Source organism: Armigeres subalbatus, chromosome 1 (genome assembly GCF_024139115.2).
Source record: "Armigeres subalbatus isolate Guangzhou_Male chromosome 1, GZ_Asu_2, whole genome shotgun sequence".
In the NCBI taxonomy this organism is placed as follows: Eukaryota; Metazoa; Arthropoda; class Insecta; order Diptera; family Culicidae; genus Armigeres; species Armigeres subalbatus.
The window spans coordinates 7346567-7358340 of NC_085139.1; the positions used below are offsets into that span (position 1 = coordinate 7346567).

General features: G+C 45.9%; 2 protein-coding genes across 2 annotated transcripts; one reads left to right on the forward strand and one right to left on the reverse strand.

Moving 5' to 3' along the window:
• Positions 1–458: 458 nt before the first annotated feature.
• Positions 459–3484, forward strand: LOC134220601 (nuclear pore complex protein Nup93-1). The gene is made up of 4 exons (XM_062699697.1): positions 459–853; positions 949–2306; positions 2369–3165; positions 3330–3484. The coding sequence occupies exons 1-4, from the start codon at positions 693–695 to the stop codon at positions 3447–3449; spliced, it is 2436 nt and encodes an 811-aa protein (XP_062555681.1). The 5' UTR covers positions 459–692; the 3' UTR covers positions 3450–3484.
• Positions 3466–4201, reverse strand: LOC134220604 (ADP-ribosylation factor-like protein 2-binding protein). Its single transcript, XM_062699709.1, has 2 exons — positions 3935–4201; positions 3466–3871 (listed from the first exon to the last, which is right to left on the reverse strand). The coding sequence occupies exons 1-2, from the start codon at positions 4058–4060 to the stop codon at positions 3530–3532; spliced, it is 468 nt and encodes a 155-aa protein (XP_062555693.1). The 5' UTR covers positions 4061–4201; the 3' UTR covers positions 3466–3529.
• Between the last annotated feature and the right edge of the window lie 7573 nt (positions 4202–11774).

Consider the following 11774-nt stretch of genomic DNA (forward strand, 5'->3'; position numbering starts at 1 on the left):
GCTTCTTATACGCAGTTACCTCTTCGAATACCCAAGCGTCGATGGGCGTGTGGTCTACATATCGGCCTCCCGACCCCGACGTCCATGGTTTGAATCCAGTCTGCCGCACTTCACTTTTTTCAAATGAAAATCATCATTCATAAGGCAACATATTGAAATTCATACCGATTCCTTGTGGCAAATTTCCATAAGGCGTTTTATTGAAAATCGTACCCAGTGTCACCCATTTAAACACATTATGCTGTCAGTTTTCAAATTTGTGCTGTGATTTTGTTTTGGTTCATTTGTATGGATTTGACAGTCGGATTAACGAGAGAAGCCCCCGGTAGTCCGGTCATACATTTGTCGGATCAGCGGGGGTATACTGTAATTCTAAGGTTGTTTAAATGAAACATTTTTAATCAGCTGGCAACCTTGACTGACATGTCTTCGGATTAATTACAGAATCCAGCTTCAAACTGTAAACATCACCGCTAGCGTTGTGTGTGAATCGGCAAGATCAACAAAACTCTGCAAATTTGTTAAAAAATAATTCCTAATAAATGTTGTAGAATAGTTTGATTGGTTTAATCGGTAGAAAGTGTTCGCGCCGCTTATATTAACAATACATTTTAGCTTGAAAACAGTAATTCTAGCTAGGTATTTGCCAACCGCATCCAAACGTTTGAGGTTAGAATCGCACCCGCGTAAGAATGGATTTCAGTGCGCTACTGCAGCAGGCACAGAAGCTGACCCACGAAACGCAGGTTTCCGATGACCTGCCACGGGTGGAACGCACCCTACCTCAGGTGCTGCAAGCGACCCAGGAGCTGCACTCCAGAGTATCGCAGACCGGAGCGCAGGACATGCAAGCGTGAGTCCTTTTGAGAAGTTCACTGCAGGGCTGGTTGCGCTCTTCGTTTTGTTTGATCTCAAGATCATCTCACATTGGTTTTCTTTTCCGTTTAGGCACATCCTGCTGGGTCACAAAGGGATCGATTTGCCGAAGATTTCACAAAAACTGGAAACGCTGAGTTCGCGGAAAACGTTCGAACCGTTGGATCCAATTTCTACGACTGATATTCAGAGTTTCCTCCGAAACGAAAAGGAGAATGCCATTTTATCGGTAATCGAGGAAGTGCATAAAAATTCCTACCAGGCGGCTCAAAACCAGAAATGGGAACATACGATGAACGATTGGAAACTGGAGAAGGTAAAGCTGATGAATGCTTTGATTGGTCCGTCGCAAAATTGGATCGACATTCGCAAGGGTCCCGAACAAACGATCTTGAACGAAAGTACCTTCGGAGGACGTTCGTCGTTGAACAACCAGGAAATGGCCTACGCCCGCGAGGTGTATGAGTACAATAAATTGGTCAACGAGGGCGCCATGCGGCCTTCGTTGGTGCAGCGGTTTGCTCAGGTGGCGGAAAGTTTTAACGACTCGAAAGTGAACGACATCTGGGAGATTATGAAGTACATGACGAATGTGACGCCGAGTCCGCGGACGCAGGATCCCCTGAGGGCACGTTGCACCCAAACGCAGTTTATCGAGCAGGGCAAGCGATATTTGGAGAATCGGTACAAGTTGTTCATGCAGACGGTCATTTCGGAGCACCTGCGAGATGCCCAACGTGGCGGTATTCCGAGCGTTCTGAATTTGGTTGGATCGTTCGTTGGGCTGAAGTTCGCCAATCAGAACAATTCCACATTTATCGGTTTGCAGGATGGTCACGTAGATGGAAAGCCCCTTTGGCCAATGGTTTACTACTGCCTGCGGTGCGGAGATATAAATTCTGCGTTGAAATGCATGCAGATGGCTGGTCCCGGACATGACGATTTCATTGCTATTTTGGAGGAGAAATGTAGGAAGCCAGGCCAGAAGGTAAACCCAAAGCTGGAGTTCCAGATTCGGATGCAATATAAGCGTCAGATTAGGAATGCGATCGACCCTTATAAACGGGCCGTTTATTGCATTATCGGCTGTTGCGACATTCAGGAGCAGCACCCGGAGGTAGCCAAGAGTTCCGATGATTTCTTATGGATTCAGTTGTCATTGATTCGGCCCGAATCGGATGACAATTCGGAACATTTGACCTACTCGGCCCTGCAGGCCATGATTTTGGAACAGTACGGCGAGAAGCACTTCAATGCCACCGATCAACCACATTTGTACTATCAGGTGTTGGCCTTGACCGGTCAGTTTGAGGCTGGCATTGAGTTCCTGGCAAGGTTTGACAAGTATCGTGCTCATGCCGTTCATATCGCTCTGGCAATGAGCGAGCTGCACATGATTGGTGGTCCTCGGAATCTGCAAGAGCCGCTGTGTAAGTAAATGTAATTAAATTGAGAAAGTCCTGCTAATAGAATTCGTGTTCCTTTTTTGCAGTGTCGGTTGATATAGAAGATCCGCAACCCATGCGTCGGTTGAACATCGCCCGTTTGATTATGCTCTACGTGAAAAAGTTCGAAATAACGGATCCGGCTGAAGCTCTGCAGTATTTCTTTTTCCTTCGTAGTTTACGCGACACTGAGGGTCGCAATTTGTTCCTAGTGTGCGTCTCCGATTTGGCTATTGAATGCCGAGACTTTGATTTGCTGTTCGGCAAAATGCAGCGCGACGGAATTCGTTCCCGGGGACTGATAGACCAATTCGAAAGTAGCCATATTGATGCAAAGATGGCATGTGAAATGATCGCTGAGGAGTTCGTTAAGAAGGGAATGTTCGAGGATGCCATTAAACTGTTCGATTTGGCCGGCAACCACGAGCAAGCTTTGCGTTACACATCGATTTTGCTATCACAGGTAGTTCATCAACCGAACAAATCCGGGTCCCTACGGGAACGTTTGCAGCGCATGGCATTGGAGTTCACGGAACGGTACGCCGGGGCCGAGAAAAACTGTGATCCGCAAACTTGGTCAACGTTTAGTCTGCTGAAGGAACTGGTCATCTTTTTCGATCACTACCATAATAAAAATTATCAGCCGGCGCTGGAGGTTTTAGAACAAATTAAACTGGTTCCACTGAAGATGGCCGATTTGGAGGCATGCGTTCACAATTTCAAACGTCTTGGAGGCGAAGTTTGCAAGGTTATTCCGGATCTACTGTTGGCCACAATGGACATTGCTTACAACAAATACAAGCTTCTCAAGGGGAAGGATGAGTTGAACGAATTGAAGCTAAAGGTGAGTGTTTGTTCTCGTCAAGTTCGACACCTTCATTTTTTTCTTTACTTGATTTTTTATACGTTCTTCTTGAATCGTTTTTCCCCTCCACATTGCATTACTGTATCAAAGAGAATAACCATCACTTATTGATAATGTTTTTGTATTCCTACATGATTGTTTAGCAACTAAACTACCTCCGCGAGCAGGCGAAGGCTCTGACCAACATGGCAGCAACCGTTCCATATCGAATGCCCGGTGACACCAACAATCGACTCGTTCAAACGGAAATCCTTATGCATTAGTGAATAAGACATGTGGTTAATGTTCACAAAACCAATTTCGTCCTTTTATTGCCAATAAATCACATCCTTCTACCCTCTTCTTATTTCTGCTGCAGACCAGTCACGCTGAAATCCTTGCTTAGATCGTCGTACAGCCCCTCCTTGTATGCCTTGTAGTCCAGCACCATATCCTTGAAGGCCAGGAAGTCCGTCAACGTCGATAGCAGCTCGAAGATTTCCCCATCCAGTTGGGACTTTTTGGTTTCCAACTCGAGCGCAAACCTGTCCATGTCAAAGAAGCTCATCTTGTCATTCAAGCTCTCCACGATGAACGTCTCCACCAGACTGGTGTACTTCTGATATACTTCCGTGTAGACAATTTTGTTCTCTTCGCCCTGCTCGAACAGGTGATAGCAGCAGTCCATGAAGTGGTTGACCATTGCCTGAAACGAAATAGAAAATTGTTGCCTTACGACTCTGAAGTGGTTAACTCAAACCCCACTAACCTGGAAGTCTTCGCCTATCACAATGTCTTCAATATGTCCGATCACGGTGTCAAAGTATTCTGTTGAATTCTGTCGCTTGACTAGATTTTCCTCGAAATCCATGTTGATCTGGCGGTGGCCACTCATAAGTAATAATTATTGATATAATTCCTTTGGCGTTTGTTCTATGCTGTACTGTATAGAAGGCGCACAAGGTGAGGTGCCGGTTGTCATAATAAACGAGTATCGCTTATCCGTATCCATAGTAACTATGGTGTAAACAAATTTTGTTCAACAACAGGTTGTTTGCAGAAATCGCTCTCATAGATAACGAACAACGATAAAACAAAGACAAAAACTGAATCATAACAACATAAAAAGGTGTTAGAATAGTAAGCCATGAATTAGTAATATGTACTCTGAGATACGGACGTTTCCAGATTTGTTCAGGATGGTGCTGCAGAAATGCCTAGCAGATGGTAACTTTTCGGATAGGTTATTATTTATTTAATCAGACTAAGGCCGAAGTGGCCTGTGCGGTATATAAGAGTCTTCTCCATTCGGCTCGGTCCATGGCTACACGTCGCCAACCACGCAGTCTACGGAGGGTCCGCAAGTCATCTTCCACCTGATCGATCCACCTTGCCCGCTGCGCACCTCGCCTTCTTGTGCCCGTCGGATCGTTGTCGAGAACCATTTTCACCGGGTTACTGTCCGACATTCTGGCTACGTGCCCGGCCCATCGCAGTCGTCCGATTTTCGCGGTGTGAACGATGGATGGTTCTCCCAACAGCTGATGCAATTCGTGGTTCATTCGCCTCCTCCACGTACCGTCCGCCATCTGCACCCCACCATAGATGGTACGCAGCACTTTCCTTTCGAAAACTCCAAGTGCGCGTTGGTCCTCCACGAGTATCGTCCAGGTCTCGTGTCCGTAGAGGACTACCGGTCTAATTAGCGTTTTGTAGATTGTCAGTTTGGTACGGCGGCGAACTCTATTCGATCGGAGCGTCTTGCGGAGTCCAAAGTACGTACGATTTCCAGCCACTATGCGTCTCCGAATTTCTCTGCTGGTGTCATTTTCGGCAGTCACCAGTGAGCCCAAGTACACAAATTCTTCTACCACCTCGATTTCGTCACCACCGATGCAAACTCGCGGTGGGTGGCTCACATTGTCTTCTCTTGAACCTCTTCCTATCATGCACTTCGTCTTCGACGTGTTGATGACTAGTCCGATCCGCTTAGCTTCCCTCTTCAGTCTGATGTAGGCTTCCTCCATCTTCTCAAAGTTACGTGCCATAATATCTATGTCGTCGGCGAAACCAAATAGCTGGACGGACTTATTGAAAATTGTACCACTCGTGTTAATCCCTGCTCTCCGTATTACCCTTCCAAAGCGATGTTGAATAGCAAACACGAAAGACCATCACCTTGCCGTAACCCTCTGCGGGTTTCGAAGGGACTCGAGAATGCCCCTGAAACTCGAACTACGCACATCACCCGATCCATCGTTGCTTTGATCAACCGTGTCAGTTTATCCGGAAAACCGTGTTCGTGCATTAGCTGCCATAGCTGGTCCCGATCGATTGTATCATATGCGGCTTTGAAGTCGATGAATAGATGATGTGTGGGCACGTTGTATTCGCGGCATTTCTGCAGTACTTGGCGAATGGCGAACACCTGGTCCGTGGTGGAGCGTTCGCCCATAAAACCCGCCTGGTACTGCCCCACGAACTCCCTTGCAGTTGGTGCTAGTCGACGGCATAAAATTTGGGAGAGTACCTTGTAGGCGGCGTTCAGCAATGTGATTGCGCGGTAGTTGCTACAATCCAGCTTATCGTCCTTTTTGTAGATGGGACACACGACAGCTTCCATCCACTCCTGCGGCAAAACTTCCTCCTCCCAAATCTTGGTAATGACCCAGTGCAGCGCTCTAGCCAGTGCCTCATCACCGTGTTTAAATAGTTCTCCTGGTAGTTGGTCAACCCCAGGGGCTTTGTTGTTCTTCAGCCGGCCAATCTCCTCCTGGATTTCCTGGAGATCCGGAGCCGGTAGAATTATGTCCTGCGCGCGTTCTCCCAGGTCCATCACCATACCGCCATCTTCGTCTGCCACATCGCCATTCAGGTGTTCTTCGTAGTGCTGCCGCCACCTTTGGATCACCTCACGCTCGTTCGTAAGAAGGTTCCCGTTTATGTCCTTACACATATCAGGCTGTGGCACGTGGCCCTTACGTGAACGGTTTAACTTCTCATAGAACTTTCGTGTGTTATTAGCGCGGTACAGTTGCTCCGTTTCTTCACGGTCTCGATCTTCCTGCTGGCGCTTTTTCCTCCGGAAAATCGAGTTTTGTCTGTTCCGCGCCTGTTTATATCGTGCCTCGTTCGCCCTCGTGCGGTGTTGCAGCAATCTCGCCCATGCTGCATTCTTCTCTTCCACTAACTGCTCACATTCGCCGTCATACCAGTCGTTTCTCTGATCCGGGGCACCGTGCCAAGTGCAGCGGTTGCGGTGCTACCAATGGCGGATCGAATATCTCTCCAGCCATCTTCAAGAGACGCTGCGCCTAGCTGCTCTTCCGTTGGAAGTGCCACTTCCAGCTGCTGCGCGTATTCTTGGGCTAGTCTACCATCTTGTAGCCGCCCAATGTTAAGCCGCGGCGTCCGACTTCGACGCGTGTTGTACACCGTCGAGAGTTTTGAGCGCAGACATACTGCAACGAGGTAGTGGTCGGTGTTATGTTTTCTTGGGTTGCGGTATAACCTGAATCCGCCCCTGGGTAACAGAGGTAAGGAAGGAGAGCAGTGTACAACGAAAAGGAAAAAGAATAAAAGCGTGATTTGTAACTTCGTATTAAATTCGTATTTTATTTCGGTAATTAAAGTGCAATTCTAACATTGGCGACGAGGATTAGAATTCGCGGGCGCGTGCGAGTTTTAAGTAATTGGATTCGTGATCGAGAAACGGTGATTGAATTCGTAATCGAAGTGATTTTTCTATGTCAAACTTAGCAGCGGGCGAGTTTTGAGGAAGAGGAAACAACAACAACAAAGATGAATCCTGCAGCAGGGAGCGGAATGTTAGCATTCGATCCAGACGACACGACGAATGTTAGTTCGAGATGGAAGAAGTGGAAACGTTCTTTCGAGGTTTTTTTGGACGTCAATAATGTGGCTCTTCCGAGCAGAAAGAAGTCATACCTACTCCACTTTGCGGGGGAAAGCGTACAGGATATATATGATAGTCTAGTGGGCGATGGAAATCAGCCAGTGCCGGTAGGATCGGATGCTTACCAGGAAGCTGTTGGAGTGCTAGACGGTCATTTCTTGCCCATGAAGTGCTTGCCACAGGAGCGCCATATCTTCCGGAATTTGCAGCAAGAACCTGATGAGAAGATTTCAAAGTTTGTCCTCCGTTTGCGAGAACAGGGTAATCTATGCGAATACCAAGATTGGCTGTTGGAAGATTAAGTGGATCGTGGACTCAGGAGCAGGAATCAACGTTATTGATAACAACACATGGTCCTATTTGAAGAAGCAGAACATCGATATCCTTTCACAGAGCAAAGGATCCAATAGAACCCTAAAAGCATACGGTAACAATCATCTGCGCGTTATCGGAGAGTTTACTGCAGAAATCGCAACGAAAAATCGCAGTGTGGTGGCAGAGGTCGTCGTTGAGCAAGACAAAGGTGCTAGTTTGCTGAGTAGGGAAATGGCAACTCAGCTCAATATTCTGAATATCAACACAAATGTCTGGAGAGTAAACGACGAATCCAACAGAATTGGCAGGATAAAAGGATTTGAAGTGACGTTGCAAATCAACGATACTGTGAAGCCGGTTCAACACACAAAATGCCATGTTCCGATTCCGCTTCAGGAAAAAGTGCAACGAGAAATTGATCATCTATTGGAACAAGACATAATTGAGTCAGCCCCAAGAGATTCACCGTGGATATCTCATCTTGTTGTCAGTCCCAAAGCAGGTGATACATCCAGCGTTCGGCTTTGTGTGGATATGCGAGCGGCAAATAAAGCGATAGTACCGCAGCACCATCCCCTACCTACTTTTGATGACATCGTGCCTCATTTAAACGACTGCAAGTGGTTTTCGAAAATCGATTTGGTCAAAGCATTTCATCAAGTATTGTTGGCAGAGGGTTCCAGATTCATAACCACTTTCGCAACGCATCAGGGGTATTATCAATATAAAAGATTGACCTTCGGAATGAACTGCGCATCCAAGGTCTTTCAAAGCATCATTGAGCGTATTCTGAAGGGAATCAAAGGTGTGCGGGTCTTTATAGATGACATAATGATATTCGCGCCAACAAAAGAACAGCATGACGACACGCTACGTAAGGTTATGGATCGCCTAGATGAGTTCGGAATCACCATTAATCCGAAAAAGTGCGAGTTTGGTAAGTCGGAGGTAACCTTCATGGGACACGTGCTTTCGGCGGAAGGTATCAAGCCAACGTTGGATAAGGTGGATACAATTCGCAGTCTTCGAGAGCCTAACACTGTTGAAGAAGTACGCAGCTTTTTAGGAACCATCACGTACCTAGGAAGATTCATACCCAATCTTTCTACAATGACCACTCCACTTCGCCAGTTATTGCGTAGGGATTCAAAGTTCGTATGGAGCCTTCCACAATGTTATAGTATTAGCTAGCCCCTTGTTAATTAAGTGTTAATAAAGTTGAAGTACAAAGTTTAACGCCTGTTTTATTACACTAAAACATGGTGTCAGAAGTGATCGCGAGCTTCAGATTATTTTGTGTTGACCAGTGTGAAAAATCGTGGAGCTAATTGCTAAAAAATAAACATTCGAAAGTCGCGTCGCGTGTGTCGAGTCGGCGGCCATTTTGTTTTCAGCCGGTGAAAATCAAATGTGATCCTCATCAATATGGATGCAAATCAGTTCAAGATGTTCTTGGAACATCAAACCAACCTTATGCATCAAATGATGCGAGAGTTGCATGGCTCGGTGGTAGGAGCCACGCAGAACAGACAAATTCAGCAGCCAAGTTCTTCTACAGTGCAAGTACCGCAACCGTCGCCATTGGCCTTGGAAGGCGACATGGAAGAAAATTTCGATTTTTCGAAAATAGTTGGAAGGACTACTGCAAAGCGATAGGAATGGATCGTTGGCCTCCGGAAGAAGATCCACAAAAGTCAGCTTTCTATTGACCGTGATCGGAGAAACAGCAAGGAAGAAATATTTCAACTTCGATCTCACTGCAGCAGAAAAGGCTAATCCACAAGCAGCTCTTGCGGCGATCAAAGCGAAAGTGGTGACCAAACGCAATGTAATTGTGGATCGTTTAGACTTCTTCTCAGCAGTTCAGACGTCACGTGAGACAATCGACGACTTTGTAACCCGACTGAAGGTCGTAGCCAAGTCGGCAAAATTAGGCAACCTGGAATCCGAGCTTATTGCGTATAAGGTAGTTACCTCGAACAAATGGCAGCATCTTCGAACGAAAATGTTGACAATTCCTGATATCACGTTGTCAAAGGCTGTCGATTTATGCCGAGCAGAGGAAATAACAGCAAAGCGAACGCAGGAACTCGGGGTCTCGGTGACTGGAACGGAAGTGCATAAAGTGTTTAAGAAGAAAACCAGTGCTAAAACTCAGCGATGTAAATTCTGTGGGGACAATCATGAATTCGTTAAAGGAGTTTGTCCGGCTTATGGGAAAAAATGCTATCGCTGCAAAGGCAAAAATCATTTTGAAAAAGTGTGTCGAATGGACGAGAAGAACAAAGGACGGAAATCTAAACGTCGAGTGAAGGAAGTAAAACAGGGAAGTTCTACTGAAGAAGAGTCGTCATCGGAAGCCGAGTACTCGGCGAGTGAAAGTGATGAACTGGAAATCGGTAGAATTTTGATAATTCACATCACGGTGGTAACGTGATGGCTGAATTGAACTTAAAGTTTTCAGCAAAATGGCAGCCGGTAATGTGTGATATCGACACCGGTGCTAACACCAGTTTGATCGGGTATCACCACTTGATCAAACTTAGTGGTGATACGAATCCACCGTTATTACCTTCGTCATTCCGGCTGCAAAGTTTTGGGGAAATCCAATAAAAGTGTTGGGACAAGTGAAAGTTCCATGCAGAAGATCAGGACAGAAATATCGTCTAATTCTACAAGTAGTTGACGTAGACCATCGTCCGCTTTTGTCAGCAAAGGCATCTCGAGAATTGGGTTTGGTGAAATTTTGCGAGGCTGTGTGTTTCGAGGGTGCTAGAGTTCTTCCGAATGGGCAATCATCAACTGAGGAACAACTGAACATTTATCGGGTCCAAGCCCAAAATATCGTCGCTGGGTACCCGAATCTGTTCAACGGCTACGGAAAATTTCCAGGCACTGTAGCATTGGAAATCGACAGCAGCGTTCCATCATCCGTTCAACCGCCTAGGCGAATACCCATCGCAATGAGAGGTAAACTGAAAGAAGAATTGGAAGCTCTGGAAAGGGACGGAATTATCGTGAAAGAACCACATAACACAAGTTGGGTCAGCAATTTGGTCATCGTGCAACGTGCTGGAGTTGGTTCGGGAATACGAATTTGTTTAGATCCTGTGCATCTAAATAAAGCGTTAAAGAGACCACATCTTCAGTTTACAACGTTGGACGAGATTCTTCCAGAGTTGGGCAAGGCTAAAGTATTTTCGACAGTGGACACTAAAAGGGCTTCTGGCACGTCGTCTTGGATAAACCTAGCAGTAAACTGACAACCTTTTGGACACCATTCGGGAGATATCGTTGGACACGTCTACCGTTTGGTATCGCTTCAGCTCCAGAGATATTTCAATTGAAATTACAACAAATTATTCAAGGACTGAAGGGTGTTGAAAACTTGGCGGATGACGTGCTTATTTTCGGCGTTGGAGAAACACTTGAAGAAGCTTTAATCGACCATAATGTTTGTCTCCGAGAACTCTGTCAACGTTTGGATGAAAACAATATTAAACTGAACTGATCCAAAATGAAGCTTTGTCAAACTTCCGTATCGTTTTATGGTCATGTGCTGACGGATCAGGGTTTGCGACCAGATGAGATGAAGATACTTGCTATTAAGAACTATGCTACACCTTGCAACAGGAAGGAGGTTCACCGTTTTGTCGGCATGGTTAATTACTTGAGTCGTTATATTCCGAACCTGAGTATAAATCTGACCAATCTCCGCAAACTGATCTCCGAAACCGTAACATGGCAATGGACTGCTGCCGAAGAAAATGAGTTCCAAACAGTGAAATCCTTAGTTTCAGACATTGGTACGCTGAAATATTATGATGTCACTAAGCCGCTGGTAATGGAGTGTGATGCAAGCTGTTTCGGTTTGGGTGTTGCAATTTTCCAGGAAAATGGCGTGATTGGTTATGCATCTCGAACCCTAACAGCCACCGAAAAGAACTATGCACAAATAGAGAAGGAACTGTTAGCAATTGTGTTTGGCTGCATCAGGTTCGACCAGTTGGTAGTTGGAAATCCGCAAGTAACAGTGAAAACGGACCATAAACCGTTGATCAATATTTTCAACAAGCCATTACTGTCAGCTCCCCGGCGTCTCCAACACATGCTCCTCAGTTTACAACGCTACAATTTGGCCATCGAGTTCGCTACGGCAAAATAAAATTTAGTGGTAGATGAATTATCCTGAGCACCGATGCAAAACTACGATCCTGTGGTCAAATTTGAAAAACTAAACATATATGGTGTTTTTGACGAAGTCTCAGATTTCAAGATTACGAATTGGCTCAGTATCACAGATGCCAGGCTAACGGAGATTATGCAGACTACTAAACAGGATTCAACAATGCAGATCCTCATTCATTACATCCAGCAA

Excerpts from the sequence above, each read along its gene's own strand:
- LOC134220601 (XM_062699697.1), top strand. The coding sequence starts at position 693 with ATGGATTTCAGTGCGCTACTGCAGCAGGCACAGAAGCTGACCCACGAA. Across the intron at positions 2,307-2,368 it reads GAATCTGCAAGAGCCGCTGT|TGTCGGTTGATATAGAAGAT; the intron begins GTAAGTAAATGT and ends CCTTTTTTGCAG. Across the intron at positions 3,166-3,329 it reads TGAACGAATTGAAGCTAAAG|CAACTAAACTACCTCCGCGA; the intron begins GTGAGTGTTTGT and ends ATGATTGTTTAG.
- LOC134220604 (XM_062699709.1), bottom strand. The coding sequence starts at position 4,060 with ATGAGTGGCCACCGCCAGATCAACATGGATTTCGAGGAAAATCTAGTC. Across the intron at positions 3,872-3,934 it reads TGATAGGCGAAGACTTCCAG|GCAATGGTCAACCACTTCAT; the intron begins GTTAGTGGGGTT and ends ATTTCGTTTCAG.